This window comes from Oncorhynchus mykiss, chromosome 16, assembly GCF_057628025.1.
Source record: "Oncorhynchus mykiss isolate SJ-2025 chromosome 16, ASM5762802v1, whole genome shotgun sequence".
Lineage (NCBI taxonomy): Eukaryota > Metazoa > Chordata > Actinopteri > Salmoniformes > Salmonidae > Oncorhynchus > Oncorhynchus mykiss.
Window position 1 is genome coordinate 61608546 of NC_143037.1, and position 17574 is coordinate 61626119.

A 17574-nucleotide genomic window follows, 5' to 3' on the forward strand; every position below is an offset into this window, starting at 1 on the left:
CACATCACTGCACATAGCTCATCTGTAAATAGCCCATCCAATCTACCTCATCCCCATACTGTATTTATTTATTTAACTTGCTCCTTTGCACCCCAGTATCTCTACTTGCACGTTCATTTTCTGCACATCCTACCATTCCAGTGTTTAATTGCTATATTGTAATTTCTTTGCCACCATGGCCTATATATTGCCTTACCTCTCTTCTCCTACCTCATTTGCACATGCTGTATATAGATATTTCTACTGTATTATTGACTGTATGTTTGTTTATTCCATGTGTAACTCTGTGTTGTTGTATGTGTCGAACTGCTTTGCTTCATCTTGGCCAGGTCGCAGTTGTAAATGAGAACTTGTTCTCAACTAGCCTACCTGGTTAAATAAAGGTGAAATAAATAAATAAAAACTTTAGACTTCAGCTGTATCTTTACTTTTACTCAAGTATGAAAATTGGGTATTTTTTCCACCACTGTTTACGAGTAGTTTAATCACTGCTATTGTGCCTGCTTTATAAACCATTTGTTTATGCAATTGACATTGTAATCAATAACTAATGCAGATTAATATTGCCATTATGTTAAGCCTGCCCATGCAAGAATGAATGGGAAAACCATTTCAGTTTACCGTGCCATGATACTTTATTTTTGTGTAATACCACATTTCTGTACAGGGATGGTGATTATCACTGAGCTGGCTTTATGTGGAGATGAAGTATTTAAATTCATGTGTTGGATGTTACATGTTCAATATAACTACAAGTCTTTAAGGCATATACTGTAACAAATACTCCACCTTGATCTGCTTAATTAACAAAACCAAACTGACACTTTAATTTTAAACTCTGAAATAAACTGCATTTCCTTGGGTCTGCATTGTAACTGTACAATATTGAGGTAAACAAGTCATATTTAAATACAATACACTTAAAGTACAATATGTGATGACAAAATAACAAAAACTGTGGATTAAAAACAACCCAAACTGCACAGGAAGGCACAACATACAGTGGCAAGAAAAAGTATGTGAACCCTTTGGAATTATCTGGATTTCTGAATAAATTGGTCATAAAATTAGATCCGATTTTAATCTAAGTCACAACAACAGACAAACACAGTCTGCTTAAACTAATAACACACAAATTATATTGAATACATAATTTAAACATTCACAGTCTAGGTTGGAAAAAGTATGTGAACCCCTAGAGGCTAATGACTTCTCCAAAACCTATTTGGAGTCAGGAGTCCAATCAATGAGACGAGATTGGAGATGTTGGAGAGCTGCCTTGCCCTATAAAAACACTTGCAAAATTTGAGTTTGCTACTCACAAGACGCATTGTCTGATGTGAACCATGCCTCGAACAAAAGAGATCTCAGAAGACCTAATATTAAGAATTGTTGACTTGCATAAAGCTGAAAAGGGTTACAAAAGAATCTCTAAAAGCCATGATGTTCATCAGTCCACGGTAAGACAAATGGTCTGTAAATGGAGAAAGTTCAGCACTGTTGCTACTTTCCCTAGGAGTGCAAAGATGACTGCAAGAGCACAGCGCAGAATGCTCAATGAGGTTAAGAAGAATCCTAGAGTGTCAGCTAAAGACTTACAAAAATATCTGGACCATGCTAACATCTCTGTTGACGAGTCTACAATATGTAAAACACTAAACAAGAATGGTGTTCATGGGAGGACACCACAGAAGAAGCCACTAATGTCCAAAAAAAAAACATTGCAGCACATCTGAAGTTCGCAAAAGAGCATCTGGATGTTCCACAGCGCTACTGGCAAAATATTCTGAGGACAGATGAAACTAAAGTTGTGTTGTTTGGAAGGTACACACAACACTATGTGTGGAGAAAAAAAGGCACAGCACACCAACATCAAAACCTCATCCCAACTGTAAAGTATGGTGGAGGGAGCATCATGGTTTGGAGCTGCTTGGCTGCCTCAGGGCCTGGACAGCTTGCTATCATTGACAGAAAAAAGTATTCCCAAGTTTAGCAAGACATTCTGCAGGAGAATATAAGGCTATCTGTCTGCCAATTGAAGCTCAACAGAAGTTGGGTGATGCAACAGGACAACGACGTAAAACACAGAAGTAAATCAACAACAGAATGACTTCAACAGAAGATTGAGATGCTGTGGCATAACCTCAAGAGAGCAGTTCACACCAGACATCCCAAGAATATTACTGAACTTAAACAGTTTTGTAAAGAGGAATAGTCCAACATTCTCCTCCTGACCGTTGTGCAGGTCTGATCCGCAACTACAGAAAACGTTTGCTTGAGGTTATGCTGCCAAAGGAGGGTCAACCAGTTATTAAATCCAAGGGTTCACATACTTTTTCCACCCTGCACTGCGAATGTTTACACGGTGTTCAATAAAGACATGAAAAAGTATAATTGTTTGTGTGTTATTAGTTTAAGCAGAATGTGTTTGTCTATTGTTGTGACCTAGATGAAGATCAGATAAAAATGTATAACCAATTGATGCAGAAGTCCAGGTAATTCCAAAGGGTTCACATACTTTTTCTTGCCACTGTATATGGCTGTTTAATATATAACAAGTCTCTACATAGGGACAGTCTGGAACAGAATCCAGCAGGGCTATGGAGTCAGCATAATAGGGCCGGGAGGCATAAATGGTACCTCATCCTCCTCTATGGCTATAAACCTCATGTCATGTAGGACCAGCCTGAGGATCTCTGTCATGGCCGGATACACCGCTGAGCATTTTCCCATCTGTGAAGAGTCAAAACAGCTGTTTATACCACTTTAAACTACTGTTGTTAAAAGGGAGAACGCTACATCATCTAGTATTCTACCTTGGTGAAAGCCTTGATGGTGCGCTCCAGGAAAGCAGCCTCCACCTCTTCTGGTATTGTGAGAACATGAGCCATACAGTCCAGAATGCACATCAACATCTCCCTGGGAGCCTGGAGGGGATGTGGTCAAATAGAATACAGCTTTATTGTTGAATGAAAATGTGTCTTGTGCCTTTCCGAACACCCCCAGAAACTGTGGGCCTTTTGTGGGGAGCAATTATGGGGGGTTTAAGTGCCTTGCTCAAGGGCACAAGGTAGGAGATGGTACATGGGATCAGAGACCAACAGCCTTCCAGCTGCAGGTTCGGTTCTATTCCCATTTTTGTCTTGCCTGGCCCGGGGCTTTAGGCTGCTCTAACCTCTAGGCAACTGCTGCACCCAAATTAATAGGTTAACTGAACAGAAGTAGTCAGTAGATTCACACAGTATTTAGCAAGTTAAAGTTTTCTGTGTTAGATCATAGGATTGGGCCCAGAATGAGAAGCCCTGAGGTGGCCTACAATAAGTGCTGCTGACCTGGTCCAGTGGTTTGAAGACAGCCTCTGGGTTTGCAGGGTCACTGTCGTTAAGGTCCAGTTTCTGTACATCTCTGACGGAGATGACTGGCTCCTTCAGCTGCTCCAGCCAGGTCCACATCAGCCCAGAGAGCACAAATGGGTCCTTCTCCAATGTACACAGCCTCTCCCACGCCCCTCCCATGTTTAACCCAGACTGCAAACAGATACAAAATAGACAATCATTGCCACCCAAGCACACAAAAGGCCTACTGGAGTAAACCTAATGGCACTGCAGTATCAAAAAGGAAAATCAAACCTATATGAATTTCCTTTATGTACAGATAAGGTTCAGGTAAACATGATTTGTCAATTGTGCTATGTTACTCTATAAGTACCATTACACATGTAATAATAATATTTGAGTATTTAGAAATATAGGTATATTGTGTGGACAGTATTATTATTATTTTTTTAACTATGCGATTAAATGTCGAGTTCCTACCTGCCAGGCGTGGAGTCTCTCCAAGTGTTCGTCCTCTCCATCCAGCTCCAGATCCACCGCCAGGGCCTGGGCCACCAGCACCCGCCTGGCCTCCTTGGACAGCTCTGTCTGGATGGTGATGAAGGGCACCTCTGACTCCTCTATCTGAAACACCTGGGACACATTCCCATTGTTCACTAACTTCTCCCTCTGCTTCTTCCTCCAACTAAACAACATGCTGCCAAACGTTTTCTGCTTAGGGTGGCACTCAGACTCGCTGCTCTGGCAGGCTTTCTGCCTCTTCTTCAGGAGTGGGGATCCCTCCGCCAGGCTCTTTTGCTCCCAGAGGGACCCATGGGGAAAGAATCCATTTTGGGAGCTGTACGTGGTGGTGACAGGGCTGACCGTGGCCAGGGTTCTATGCAGGGAGTTCAGGGAGGGAGAACAGGCCACAGGCAAGTTGCTAGCGGATAGAAAGTTGGAGAGAGGTTGGGTCAGCAGGTGGAGTTCAGAGCCTAGCCTCTGTACGTCCGACTCGCTGTAGCTCAGGCTCTTGCGGTGGTAGAAGAGGGCCGGTTCGTTGGCGTGTCGGTGTTTGGTTGGGGGTCCCGGTAAGCGGGGCCGGTCCCCCATGCTGCCTCCGCCGAAGCTACCCTTGGTGAAGCCAAAGTCGTAGTAGCGCTCAAACTCAACCTCCTCCTCGGCGGTCATGTCATGGACGTCCAGCATGTCCTCCTCAATTACCTGACGGTGCTCAGCGATGTCCAGCAGCAGCTTGCAGATCACATGGATGATCTTGGGCAGGTGCCTGAGCTCCCGTCGCTCATAGCCGTGCAGCATGTGTCTCTGGCGGGTCAGGAACTGGGACAGGGTGACTGGGTTAGTACTGGGCTCAGCGCAGGAGAAAATACTCCTGATGGGGACCAGGAACTGGGCAAACTCCCGCACGCAATACAGCTGACCTCTGGTCTGGATGGAGTTGGGACGTTTAGAACGTACAAACACGATAGCCTGGTCAGCGGTCATCCTCGTGGCGAAGACCAGGTAACACGCTAACAACACACCTGAGAGAAGACACAGACAAAACCATCAGCGTTAGGGTCAGTCGTGACCACAAAGCATAGTCATTTTGATTACTGTGACTGTCAAACTTTTTGTCCTATACTACATTACCTGTTCTTCCCAGACCAGCATGACAGTGGACAGACATTTTCCCCTCCTGCATCGCAAAGGACATGACTTTCACCATGTCCAGGATGGATGTGAGGGAGGCCACCCCGTAGTCATTCCATCCAAAGTTATAGAAATATACTGGAGTATAAGGACAGTCATTATTTAACCATTCTCATTGTAAGTTTGCCTTTGTCTTCTTTAGTTTTCCTCATTGTAGAGAAATAGTCATGAACTTACTGTCATTCTCCATGAACACCTCAGGTCGGTAGGAGAATCCACTCTCTGGTTCCAGTGTGTTGGGACCACAGCTGGCGTGTTCCCCTGGTCTCTGCAGATTTATCACCGTCTTTAGGCCACATCTACACACACACACTGAATTAGGAATCTATTATTTTATCTTTACTAGCTGTATTGAACTGATTTATGAGGACAGTAAACCCTGAAATAGTACATCTATTAAATTACCTTTTAAATTGGTCAATGATGTTGTACTTTTCTATTAATACAGTAGAGGGCCTGGCCATGGCAAGTAGGTTCTCTGTGACCCTGAAAAGAAAGGCATGCTTCTGCATAAAATGTATGGGTATAATCCACTGACGTTCAACACACACATTTTCATAGAGCCTTTCTGATTCCTACCAGGAGGAATAGAGGCCTTTGATGGCTTGCTTGTCCTCGCTCCAGTGGTCAGGGTCCTCATACTTGCAGTTCAGACCTCCACACCCTATGGAGCACTGTGTGGCTCCAGGTATGACATGACGTATCACCTCCCCGACCAACGTGTAATTCGCCCGGGGGGTCCTGACTGGGAGACACAAGGAGGATTGGGGGTTTTATAGGTGAGATGAGGGGTGATATCAAGGGTGGTGGGATGGTGGTGTTTGTAGAATATCGTCCTCTGTCACTTCAACCATCTGACCTCAGCAGTTTCCGCTCAGAATTATATTTTATGTTGCAGTCTGCTTGTGGAGACATGTTGGAAAGAACTGATACATTCAATGGACTACCATACAGGTCAAGCATACACTACATCGTTTCTTCTTTCTGAATCAAACTGCAGAATCAACATCTGTGATTGGATTAGCACATTGTAAATAAGTAGTGTCAAGCTTAACTATGAGGTGTTCACAATGTAAAGAAGTAGTATTAAGCTTAAGTATGAGGTGTTCAGCCATTTACAGCTAGCTAATCTGTCTGGCACACTCCACCAGACGTAACCGAATTACTGTAAAAATAGCAACACAAAAACCTATTTCAACTTTTCATACATACTGAACAATTTGTTTTGTTGACAGTATAAATTATCCTCTGATATAGTATAGGCATACCTGACTCCATGTAGCGGTAGGGGACTCCACTGCTTGTCTGAGGGTGGAGTACTAGAGGACGGAATACCCAGGCAGACATCCACTGCCATGGCAGTGCCTTGGCATGCGCACACACACACACACACAAACAAACAACACACACACACACACACACACACACACTAAGATAAAAACCTAATCACATGAACAAAGTAACAGCAACCTCAAAATAGTAAAATAAAGTATCCTCAGCACTTACACCTGTAGCAACAAGGATGTGGAGCTAGTGATCGTCAGCATCTTCAGACATCAACCTAAAACGACTCCACATGCTCACGTTGGACCACAGACAGCAGTCTGCTCAGATGCTGTAAATCTAAGCTTTAGTCTTCCTGCACCACCACGGGTCTTCAGTTAATCAGCCTGGATTATCTCTGGAAAGTAGGGTTTGGCAACGACACCATCTACTGCATTGGTTATGCTCATCTCTGGACTGGCAGTGCCATGTATCTCACCAGGAACAGGTATTTTGATCCATGGAAATACAGCAGAGAAAGGAGTCAGAGAAAGGAGGACCATCAGAGGTGTAGGTTGAACCGTGGCATGGCTCTGGACGTTAAGACACCTCCCTGGACGCTCCTCTTCTCTCCTCCTTAGTCATGTACTGTACCTCCCTCAGGAGGAAGAGCAGTAGGTCTATTCCTGACTCCTGGATTAACCCACTAATCTCATTACTGTACAAATAGGTTCAACAGGCAAAAGCCGCAGTGGCCACTCCACCTCCCAATAGAGCAAAAATGACCCGTCATCTCTGACCATGTAGATTTGAACTTCCTTCAGTTCATAACCACACTGAGATAACACTTGTTAGTCATTTCATTACGGTCTTCGGATCAATCATCCAGAGATATCATGTGATCAGATATCAATACATCCAATGTATAGTATGTTTACACCAAAATATGACCTGTAATCTCATTGAGTCATTCAGGGTGCTATGCTGCACTGTATATCAATCCTACACACAAAGAAAATCCTATGGTACATTTGTTTGTTGATGGAATTAACAACCAAAGTGAAGCAACTGTCATTGACTGTGATATCAAGGTTCAGACACTGTAGAGAAGATTGAGTCGATCCTATTCAAGTAAGGGGCAGGACCTGAATGAAATAGGAAGCAGTGTCAAGTTCGATCATGATTTGCTTACCTGAGGTACTTGAAAGCTGATTATGGATCCGTCTAAGAAGGGAAAGATAGACACTGACGCATCTCAGGCCATTCTGAAACAATGAATGGTAATTGGTAATTGGGAAGGGAAAGTGTCCTTGAGGTCCCTCTGGTAAGATAGAAGGTTCTGGTAGGGTAGAACATGTTGCTTACAATGGCTTCACAACAGATGATTGATGAATGTGTGACATGGTAAGGACGATAAATTGATTAGCGGATTGACAGTCCTGCACTTAACTGATTGTGTTGTTCATGAAGGATTTAAGGTTACTGTAACCTCTTGTATTATCTGATCAGCTTAGTACTTCAGTCTAGTTTCCCTCTTCTGAGGGCACAACGCATCTTTTATTTGGTAACACTTTACATAGATTTTTATTGTGTAGTTACACTGTAATGACTCTAGTAACATTATATTACTGTGCTGTTACATTGTGTAATTGTATTGTGCGGTTGCATCCACAGTGAAACAAAGACTCCCCCTATGTAAATTGTGACTAAATTCTACTCCTTTTCAGCTTAATTGTACTCTTTTGTAAAGATATCTAATTGTGTAGGAGTCTTACATAACAGAGGGTGATACATGGCCTCTGGATGAGAGGATACTGTTGAGAAGATTAGCCTGGCCTGATGAATGAGATCATAGTGTGGGACAACTGTCCAGGCAGGCCTAACCAGGGACAGACACAATAGCTAAATTAACGTCTAGAAACAACCTCTAGTCCCTCCTCCTAGACACTTAAACTAGATCTGAATTATTTCACTAAAGTAAACAAAAACTGCATCCCTATACAGAAACAGTAGATCGGCTTGTGCCCTATTGGCCGTTCTGGCTCAGACAAGGCTAGTAGTACGCTCCGATAGCTGGGGGGTTACCGTGGTTGCCTGCAGAGGAGAAACATTGACCCGATGGCTCCACCACCTGGCTACAAATGGCAGTGACAGGCAAGGATTCCAGAGTGAAATAGAATGAATCCTCACTTTGGTGATAAAGCAGCTCAGATTGCAATATGTCAACAATTTCACCTAATAAAACGAGTCACATCAATGTATATAATTCAAATCTTTTAATTTCATTTGATCTTGTTCTTACTTCCCTCCAAGTTACATAAGGAACCATAGTGTTCTAAAAGTCAACATACAGTATAAATTGAATTCAAAATGTAAAATAACAAATGCACATAAGGAACTGTGCCTTTCACAACCAACAGTACCGTATCAAGTGAAACAGCATCATGATAAAGGTAATAGAACCACAAAATGTATTTATACTGTAATATTATTACGCCACGTAAGAGAACAATATGGGTTAACTCAACCAATAAAGGACCAACTTAATATCAAATATTATATTGAGCTGTTACCTCAATGTGACACAGCACAATATCCTGTGGTGGAGTAAATAAAGTCTAATTACTGAATGGAATCTTAAAATTATTTGGCATCTGACCATAGAAGCACATAATGCCCACTGCCTGAGAGCTGCCTGAGAGCTGCCTGAGAGATACCGAGCAGGTACAAGTTGACTCTAACTATTCATACAGGATAAGATATAGTTGTTTAATGCTAAAGGTTATAAATAGGACTGAGGGTAAGGTAATCTGATTCTAGATCTGTGATTAGGGGCAACTTCTACCTTCACCAAGAGATCCACCAGTCTCTTTTTGGGTGAGGTGATCAGTGCTGGTTGTACCGGTCCTGTCTGTCCTCTCTGATCCCCTCTGTGGCTCTCAGCTTACATGCCAGCACACACTTATTTCTTCTTCTTTCTCTGAGGCCCTTTCAGAGAGAGAGAACGAGAGTAGAGCGTGGTTAATGAACAACACACTGACACACCAAAGGTAACCTCCTCTTCTGACAACCTGACAAATCAAATTCAGAGGCCTTGTGGTAATCAGGACATAAACCCTGCTACATTGAGATGTTGGGGGCATCTAAAGAGTGTGGTTATTTTCCTTTCCTGTCATACAGTCAGAGAGCTGTCCCACCTGCAGATACTGCAGTGGTCTTCCAGATCTTGTGGTTGAGTTTCTCCCCCAGCAGGTAGAGGGGAGCCACGGTGATGGACGACACCCCCAGGAATATCACCAGGCCCATAGGACTCAGACGCTCCATGATGGGGTAGACCCAGATACCAGCCACATGGTGCACCCACAGAACCCTGAGAGAGGGAGGGGGAAGGGGGGGGGGGGTTATAGGAAGATGTCCAAATGTTGTTAAAGTATCATAACATTCAGTCAAGGAGAGTGGAGGAGTAACAGGCGGCCTCGAAGAAACAGAGCATTTTTCGTCAAACCACAACAACTTAACAATGTGATTGATAAAACCTTACTTACCATCCCAGATAAAGAACAGCTAAGATAGACAGACCTAGAAGGCCTCTCATCTTGCTGCCATATCTATGAGGCTGAATATACATCTGCAACAGCGCCAATGGCAGGGTGACCGTATGCTGTAAGCAGAGGGAAAAGACATGACTGAAATAAAGAATGACAGAAACCAACCCTATCATCATAGCCCCACGTGTAACAAATGTCCAACAGGTCATTGCATGTGTTGATAGATTGTGGCCACATAAACAAGGGTATGTCATGTTAGTGTTAGGCAAGAACTAGTTGTGGGCGGAGCAGTTGCCGTACCAGGTGGCGATACAGCCCGACAGGATGCTCTCGATTGTAAAAGTTAGTGTGTTTTCGGTGACAAGCCAAATTTCTTCAGCCACCTGAGGTTGAAGAGGCGCTGTTGCGCCTTCTTCACCACACTGTCTGTGTGGGTGGACCATTTCAGTTTGTCAGTGATGTGAACACTTTCCACAACTGTCCCGTCGATGTGGATAGGGGGGTTCTCCCTCTGCTGTTTCCTGAAGTACATGATCATCTCCTTTGTTTTGTTGACGTTGAGTAAGAGGTTATTTTCCTGACACCACACTCCGAGGGCCCTCACCTCCTCCCTGTAGGCCGTCTCATCGTTGTTGGTAATCAAGCCTATCACTGTAGTGTCATCTGCAAACTTGATGATTGAGTTGGAGGCGTGCATGGCCACGCAGTCATGGGTGAATAGGGAGTACAGGAGAGGGCTGAGCACGCACCCTTGTGGGGCCCCAGTGTTGAGGGTCAGGGATATCCTTGTCTCATCGCGCACCAGCGACTCCTGTGGCGGGCCGGGCGCAGTGCACGCTAACCAAGGTTGCCAGGTGCACGGTGTTTCCTCTGACACATTGGTGCGGCTGGCTTACGGGTTGGATGTGCGCTGTGTTAAGAAGCAGGCTTGGTTGGGTTGTGTATCGGAGGACGCATGACTTTCAACCTTCGTCTCTCCCGAGCCCGTACGGGAGTTGTAGCGATGAGACAAAACAATTGGATACCACAAAATTGGGGAGAAAAAGGGGTAAAAATACAACAACAAAAAAAACACACAAAAAATAGAAAGTCCAGGACCCAGTTGCACAGGGCGCAGTCAAGACCCAGGGTCTCGACAAGTTTGGAGGGTACTATGGTGTTAAATGCTGAGCTGTAATCGATGAACAGCATTCTTACATAGGTATTCTTCTTGTCCAGATAGATTAGGGCAGTGCGATTGCGTCGTCTGTGGACCTATTGGGGCGGTAAGCAAATTGGAGTGGGTCTAGGGTGTCAGGTAAGGTGATATGCTCCTTGACTAGTCTCTCAAAGCACTTCATGATGGTGGAAGTGAGTGTTCCGGGTAGATAGTTGTTTAGCTCAGTTACCTTAGCTCTCTTGGGAACAGGAACAATGGTGGCCCTCTTGAAGCATGTGGGAACAGCAGACTGGGATAGGGATTGATTGAATACGTCCGTAAACACACCAGCCAGCTGGTCTGCGCATGCTCTGAGGACGCGGCTAGGATTGCCGTCTGGGCTGGCAGCCTTGAGGGTTAACACGTTTAAATGTTTTACTCACGTTAGCTGTGGTGAAGGAGAGCCCGCAGGTTTTGGTAATGGGCCATGTCAGTGGCACTGTATTGTCCTCAAAGCGAGCAAGGAAGTTGTTTAGTTTATCTGGGAGCAAGACGTCGGTGTCCGCGACGGGGCTGGTTTTCCTTTTGTAATCCGTGATTGACTGTAGACCCTGCCACATACATCTTGTGTCTGAGCCATTGAATTGCGACTCTACTTTGTCTCTATACTGATGCTTTACTTGTTTGATTGCCTTGCAGAGGGAATAGCTACACTGTTTCTAGTCGGTCATGTTTCCGGTCGCCTTGCCATGATTAAAAGCAATGGTTCGCGCTTTCAGTTTTGCGTGAATGCTGTCATAAATCCACGGTTTCTGGTTGGGGGAGGTTTTATTAGTCGCCGTGGGTACAACATCACTGATGCACTTGCTAATAAACTCGCTCACCGAATCAGCGTATACATCAAAAATGTTTGTCCGAGGCCATCCGGAGCTAATCCCAATCCACGTGATCGAAGCAATCTTGAAGTGTGTACCAGCGTTGAACAGACCTGAGCACAGGCGTTTCCTGATTTAGTTTCTGTCTATATGCTGGGAACAACAAAGTGGAGTCATGGTCAGATTTGCCGAAAGGAGGGTGAGGGAGGGCTTTGTATGTGTTGCGGAGTTAGAGTAGCAATGATCCAGAATGCTGCCAGCCCGGGTCGCGCACTCGATATGCATCAAAAATTTAGATGAGATGTTTTCAGATTAGCTTTGTTAAAATCCCCAGCGACAATAAATATAGCCTCAGGATATGTGGTTTCCAGTTTACATAGAGTCCAATGAAGTGTTTTCAGGGCCGTCGAGGTGTCTGCTTGGGGGGGGGGGGGGGGGGAGAGAAATACACGGCTGTGATTATAATCGATGAGAATTCTCTTGGGAGATAATGCAGTCGGCATTTGATTGTTAGGAATTCTAGGTCAGGTGAACAAAAGGACTTGAGTTCCTGTATGTTGTTATGATCACATCACAACTCTTTAATCATAAGGCATACACCCCCGCCCTTCTTCTTACCAGAGAGATGTTTGTTTCTGTCGGCGCGATGCGTGAAGAAACTGGGTGGATGTACCGACTCTGATAACGTATCCGGAGTGAGCCATGTTTCCAAGAAACAGAGAATGTTACAATCTCTGATATCTCTCTGGAAGGAAGGCAACCCTTGCTCGAATTTCGTCTACCTTGTTGTCAAGTGACTGAACATTGGGAGCGGTGAGTCCGTCTACGAAGCCTGACCAGAAGACCACTCCGTCTGCCCCTTCTGCGGCGCCGTTGTTTTGGGTCACCTACTGGAATCCGATCCATTGTCCTAGGTTTTTGGTCCAAACAGAGGATCTGCTTCGGGAAAGTCGTATTCCTGGTTGGTAAGTTGACGTTGCTCTTATATCCAATAGTTCTTCCCGGCTGTATGTAATAAGACTTAAGATTTCCTGGGGTAACAGTGTAAGATAAAAATACATGAAAAAAATACTGCATAGTTTCCTAAGAATGCAAAGCGAGGCGACCAACTGTCGGCGCCATCCTGTACAGCTCGCAATGTGTTAAAACCAGTTCTGACAAGGTATTCTACTGTTAAAATTGTAAAACTGACAAGGTGTGTACAGTACAGGTGCAGTGGAGACAGAGGCCACAGAGTGAGCGTTGTGTCCATTGTGCTGACAGATTACTAATGTAGTCTTGATGGCTCAGTTGGTTGGAAAACACTAGCAACACCACATTGTTGTGTGACTGGCTACATTAATTCACGTGAAATGCAACCATAATTGAAAGATCAGAGACTGTTCAAAGCTATGTGAATCTGACCCTATTCAGAAACCTCTACCCTTGAATTACTAGGACATGACCTCTTCAAAGAGCCATGTGATGTGATACAAAGCCACACTGACCTGCACAGCCAATTGGATACAGCCCCATCTTTAATAGAATACATTGGGATCACACAGTCAGTATAAAGTCCACCATGTGCAGTACGTGCAAATGATTGTGACACTTACCATAGCATGGTTCAACCAGATAGGAATAATGTCATCTAGAAACTTTGGAAACACCAGCTCTCTGTTGTAGTGATATATCGACCAGAAGGACAAGAACACAAACTGGGGATTAGAAATGAAGAGATAATGGGTTATTATGTCCAAATACATGTTATCAGTAATACCAGTTTAGATGTACTGTATATTATACACGTCATTAATGTAGTCAAATGTGCACACACACAAAATATAAATATAGACATTAAAAGGCACTTACTGTCCCAATAGGAAAAGCCCAAATAGTGAAAATGGTGTCTCTTAATTTCACTAGGAGGAGAGGTACACCACACCTCAAATTTTTGGATGGCAATATCAGGTGGATAATGTCAATCAAAACAACGAGTCCGAAGAACACTGTCTGCAAAACCTTCGGAAAAATGATGCAGAAATGGTTAGACTACCATTACTTAGGACACCGCCTCTAGCAATATGGCTATATAAACACAGCAATGCAATTATATAATTGTCTCACTTGGCTCGAAGCCACAGGAAGGTAAATAATTATGTAGGGTAATACAATAACGCGGATGTGTAAACTATTTCTAACATAACATAGCCACCAACCACACTCACCAGATTGAGGAAAGTCAGATATTTCCAGCGGCCACCATATGTTTTAGCTCCTGGATGGCCCTGTGTGACTTTCAATGAACAATTCGCCGATAAGGTAAAGACATACCATGAAAATATTACTACATGAATGAGGAGATATGATCCCCATGACATGGTCGTAGCCATTTCGACAGCTTTTGAGCTTCCGCACAGATAGAACAATGAGCCAGATATTTCACCGGATGTATAAATGTGAAGCATCCGGTTGCCTTGTCCACTCTCTACCATCTGATGACGAGAAGAAGCCCAGTGGCCGGCAGTGGGAGAAGATGGATTATGGCTGACATTCTGTTAATTTTCTCATCGAGGAAACATTTGATTTCAATATAATTTTCTGTTTCCTAAACTAGAATATGTTACAAACAGAGTGGACTATGTTTTGTACAGTTTACCCTTTGCCAAAGTTCGAAAAATTGCTAGGGCAAATTTAGTTATTGCACACGTGCAATTCACAGAATCGGCGTTTTCTAACGGAAATATGCAAATACATGCTAGAACGCACCAATAGGATATCGCTAGCCAGTGCTTGGCTCTTCCCACATCCCTGTTTAAAAAAAAAAAAAATTGGGGTGGGGGGGTAGATCAGCTTTAATATTGCAGATAGATTGTAGCTTCCAACAATGTAATTGTCTGCATCAAGTCCAATCCCCCACATCTGTACATACATACATACATACATACACATCTAAATGCATGCATAAATACATATACGTAGGTATATATACATATCTTTAAATATATATATATATATATACATATACAGTGCCTTGCGGAAGTATTCGGCCCCCTTGAACTTTGCGACCTTTTGCCCCATTTCAGGCTTCAAACATAAAGATATAAAACTGTATTTTTTTGTGAAGAATCAACAACAAGTGGGACACAATCATGAAGTGGAACGACATTTATTGGATATTTCAAACTTTTTTAACAAATCAAAAACTGAAAAATTGGGCGTGCAAAATTATTCAGCCCCCTTAAGTTAATACTTTGTAGCGCCACCTTTTGCTGTGATTACAGCTGTAAGTCGCTTGGGGTATGTCTCTATCAGTTTTGCACATCGAGAGACTGAATTTTTTTCCCATTCCTCCTTGCAAAACAGCTCGAGCTCAGTGAGGTTGGATGGAGAGCATTTGTGAACAGCAGTTTTCAGTTCTTTCCACAGATTCTCGATTGGATTCAGGTCTGGACTTTGACTTGGCCATTCTAACACCTGGATATGTTTATTTTTGAACCATTCCATTGTAGATTTTGCTTTATGTTTTGGATCATTGTCTTGTTGGAAGACAAATCTCCGTCCCAGTCTCAGGTCTTTTGCAGACTCCATCAGGTTTTCTTCCAGAATGGTCCTGTATTTGGCTCCATCCATCTTCCCATCAATTTTAACCATCTTCCCTGTCCCTGCTGAAGAAAAGCAGGCCCAAACCATGATGCTGCCACCACCATGTTTGACAGTGGGGATGGTGTGTTCAGCTGTGTTGCTTTTACGCCAAGCATAACGTTTTGCATTGTTGCCAAAAAGTTCAATTTTGGTTTCATCTGACCAGAGCACCTTCTTCCACATGTTTGGTGTGTCTCCCAGGTGGCTTGTGGCAAACTTTAAACAACACTTTTTATGGATATCTTTAAGAAATGTCTTTCTTCTTGCTACTCTTCCATAAAGGCCAGATTTGTGCAATATACGACTGATTGTTGTCCTATGGACAGAGTCTCCCACCTCAGCTGTAGATCTCTGCAGTTCATCCAGAGTGATCATGGGCCTCTTGGCTGCATCTCTGATCAGTCTTCTCCTTGTATGAGCTGAAAGTTTAGAGGGACGGCCAGGTCTTGGTAGATTTGCAGTGGTCTGATACTCCTTCCATTTCAATATTATCGCTTGCACAGTGCTCCTTGGGATGTTTAAAGCTTGGGAAATCTTTTTGTATCCAAATCCGGCTTTAAACTTCTTCACAACAGTATCTCGGACCTGCCTGGTGTGTTCCTTGTTCTTCATGATGCTCTCTGCGCTTTTAACGGACCTCTGAGACTATCACAGTGCAGGTACATTTATACGAAGACTTGATTACACACAGGTGGATTGTATTTATCATCATTAGTAATTTAGGTCAACATTGGATCATTCAGAGATCCTCACTGAACTTCTGGAGAGAGTTTTCTGCACTGAAAGTAAAGGGGCTGAATAATTTTGCACGCCCAATTTTTCAGTTTTTGATTTGTTAAAAAAGTTTGAAATATCCAATAAATGTTGTTCCACTTCATGATTGTGTCCCACTTATTGTTGATTCTTCACAAAAAAATACAGTTTTATATCTTTATGTTTGAAGCCTGAAATGTGGCAAAAGGTCGCAAAGTTCAAGGGGGCCGAATACTTTCGCAAGGCACTGTATATATACATATGTCCTTTATTACCCTCCAACCCCACCACCCCTCCCACAATTGGAGCAAAGTGAACTAGTGAACAACAACGCTTAGGACTGTATTTCCAGTTCATACATAGTGTAACGACCCTGGGTTTATAACCGCGGAAATCGACCCTGCCGCACGGGCTCGAACGTCGAGGGTTCGAGACCTGCTCCCTGCTGTTTCATTACAATACTACCGGTATATACACTTTATGGACACAGTCTATTTTACAATAGTTTTATTTGGTTTGTTTTTAACTCTTGTCCTTCCTCTACCCTCAACCTCTCTCATATATTTATGATCTCCATCCAGTTTAATTTCTATTTGCCATATCTTTCAAACTGTGCTCTTTCAAATAAGTTCTTAACCTATATACGTTTTACGGGCACAGTATGTTTTACATGTATTTATCTTGCTGTTATAAGTTGCTATTAGTCCCAACCTTCAGCTCCATTCAAACCCTCCCATCTATCGCTTAACACCATCCATATTGGATTTCTAGTTGCCATATATTTTACATCTGTGCTGTGACATTTCTCAAACCGAGCCTTTCCATTGAAAATAAACATTTTTGCTAAAAGTTTTATTATATTGTTGATCGATTGACTATGATTTTTCAGATCGCCCAGTAGTGCTATCTGCAGGATTTGCTCCAGGTAAATATTGCAATTCTTCAGTCATTCCTGGACCTGTGACCAAAAATAAGCTACATATGGACCAAAACAAATGATCTAATGATTCTGCCTCTTCGCAGCAAAATCTGCTGAGCTGGGAAAGTTGTATCTATCCCCCATATAAATACAATTTTGTTGGTTGCAAGAATTCTGTATAATAGTTTAAATTGAAAAATACAACATTTTGAATCTGGCGTCGTTTTGCGTCTCAGTTCATAAACCATGTGCCATGGAATCAGTACGTCAACAATCTCTTCCCAACTATTTTGCAATCTATATGGCACGGCTGTTTTTGTTCCTTAAATGAAACTGGTGTACTTTTTTATTTATCACAATTTTCTTTAACCAATTATGGTCTTTAATGCAAGGCCGACATACAAGTTTATTACTTTTCCCGCTTCCC

The 17574-nt window shown here is 43.1% G+C and overlaps 2 protein-coding genes across 3 annotated transcripts; both read right to left on the minus strand.

Annotated features, from left to right (window-relative positions):
• Positions 1-616: 616 nt before the first annotated feature.
• On the minus strand, positions 617-8467 carry LOC110492419 (protein tyrosine phosphatase domain-containing protein 1). 2 transcript variants are annotated; one of them, XM_021566729.3, is made up of 9 exons: positions 6296-8467; positions 5607-5772; positions 5433-5513; positions 5205-5326; positions 4968-5105; positions 3816-4858; positions 3333-3527; positions 2817-2927; positions 617-2733 (listed from the first exon to the last, which is right to left on the minus strand). In XM_021566729.3, the coding sequence occupies exons 1-9, from the start codon at positions 6372-6374 to the stop codon at positions 2599-2601; spliced, it is 2070 nt and encodes a 689-aa protein (XP_021422404.2). In that variant the 5' UTR covers positions 6375-8467; the 3' UTR covers positions 617-2598. The 2 variants fall into 2 exon arrangements, with proteins under 2 accessions (XP_021422404.2, XP_090057783.1); XM_090201657.1 differs by having other exon boundaries at positions 622-2733; positions 5607-5768; positions 6296-6450.
• An 84-nt stretch (positions 8468-8551) lies between these two features.
• LOC118939563 (androgen-dependent TFPI-regulating protein) lies at positions 8552-14572 on the minus strand. The gene is made up of 6 exons (XM_036947394.2): positions 14059-14572; positions 13703-13852; positions 13447-13548; positions 9836-9951; positions 9488-9660; positions 8552-9278 (listed from the first exon to the last, which is right to left on the minus strand). The coding sequence occupies exons 1-6, from the start codon at positions 14323-14325 to the stop codon at positions 9253-9255; spliced, it is 834 nt and encodes a 277-aa protein (XP_036803289.2). The 5' UTR covers positions 14326-14572; the 3' UTR covers positions 8552-9252.
• Positions 14573-17574: the final 3002 nt, after the last annotated feature.

Coding starts and splice junctions, on each gene's coding strand:
- LOC118939563 (XM_036947394.2), bottom strand. CDS start 14,325: ATGGTAGAGAGTGGACAAGGCAACCGGATGCTTCACATTTATACATCC. Junction 9,661..9,835: donor GCTGTTCTTTATCTGGGATG/GTAAGTAAGGTT, acceptor TCCCTCTCTCAG/GGTTCTGTGGGTGCACCATG. Junction 9,279..9,487: donor GACCACTGCAGTATCTGCAG/GTGGGACAGCTC, acceptor TCTCTCTGAAAG/GGCCTCAGAGAAAGAAGAAG.
- LOC110492419 (XM_090201657.1), bottom strand. CDS start 6,384: ATGGCAGTGGATGTCTGCCTGGGTATTCCGTCCTCTAGTACTCCACCC. Junction 4,859..4,967: donor TGCTGGTCTGGGAAGAACAG/GTAATGTAGTAT, acceptor GTCTTCTCTCAG/GTGTGTTGTTAGCGTGTTAC. Junction 2,928..3,332: donor TCTTCAAACCACTGGACCAG/GTCAGCAGCACT, acceptor CATCCCCTCCAG/GCTCCCAGGGAGATGTTGAT.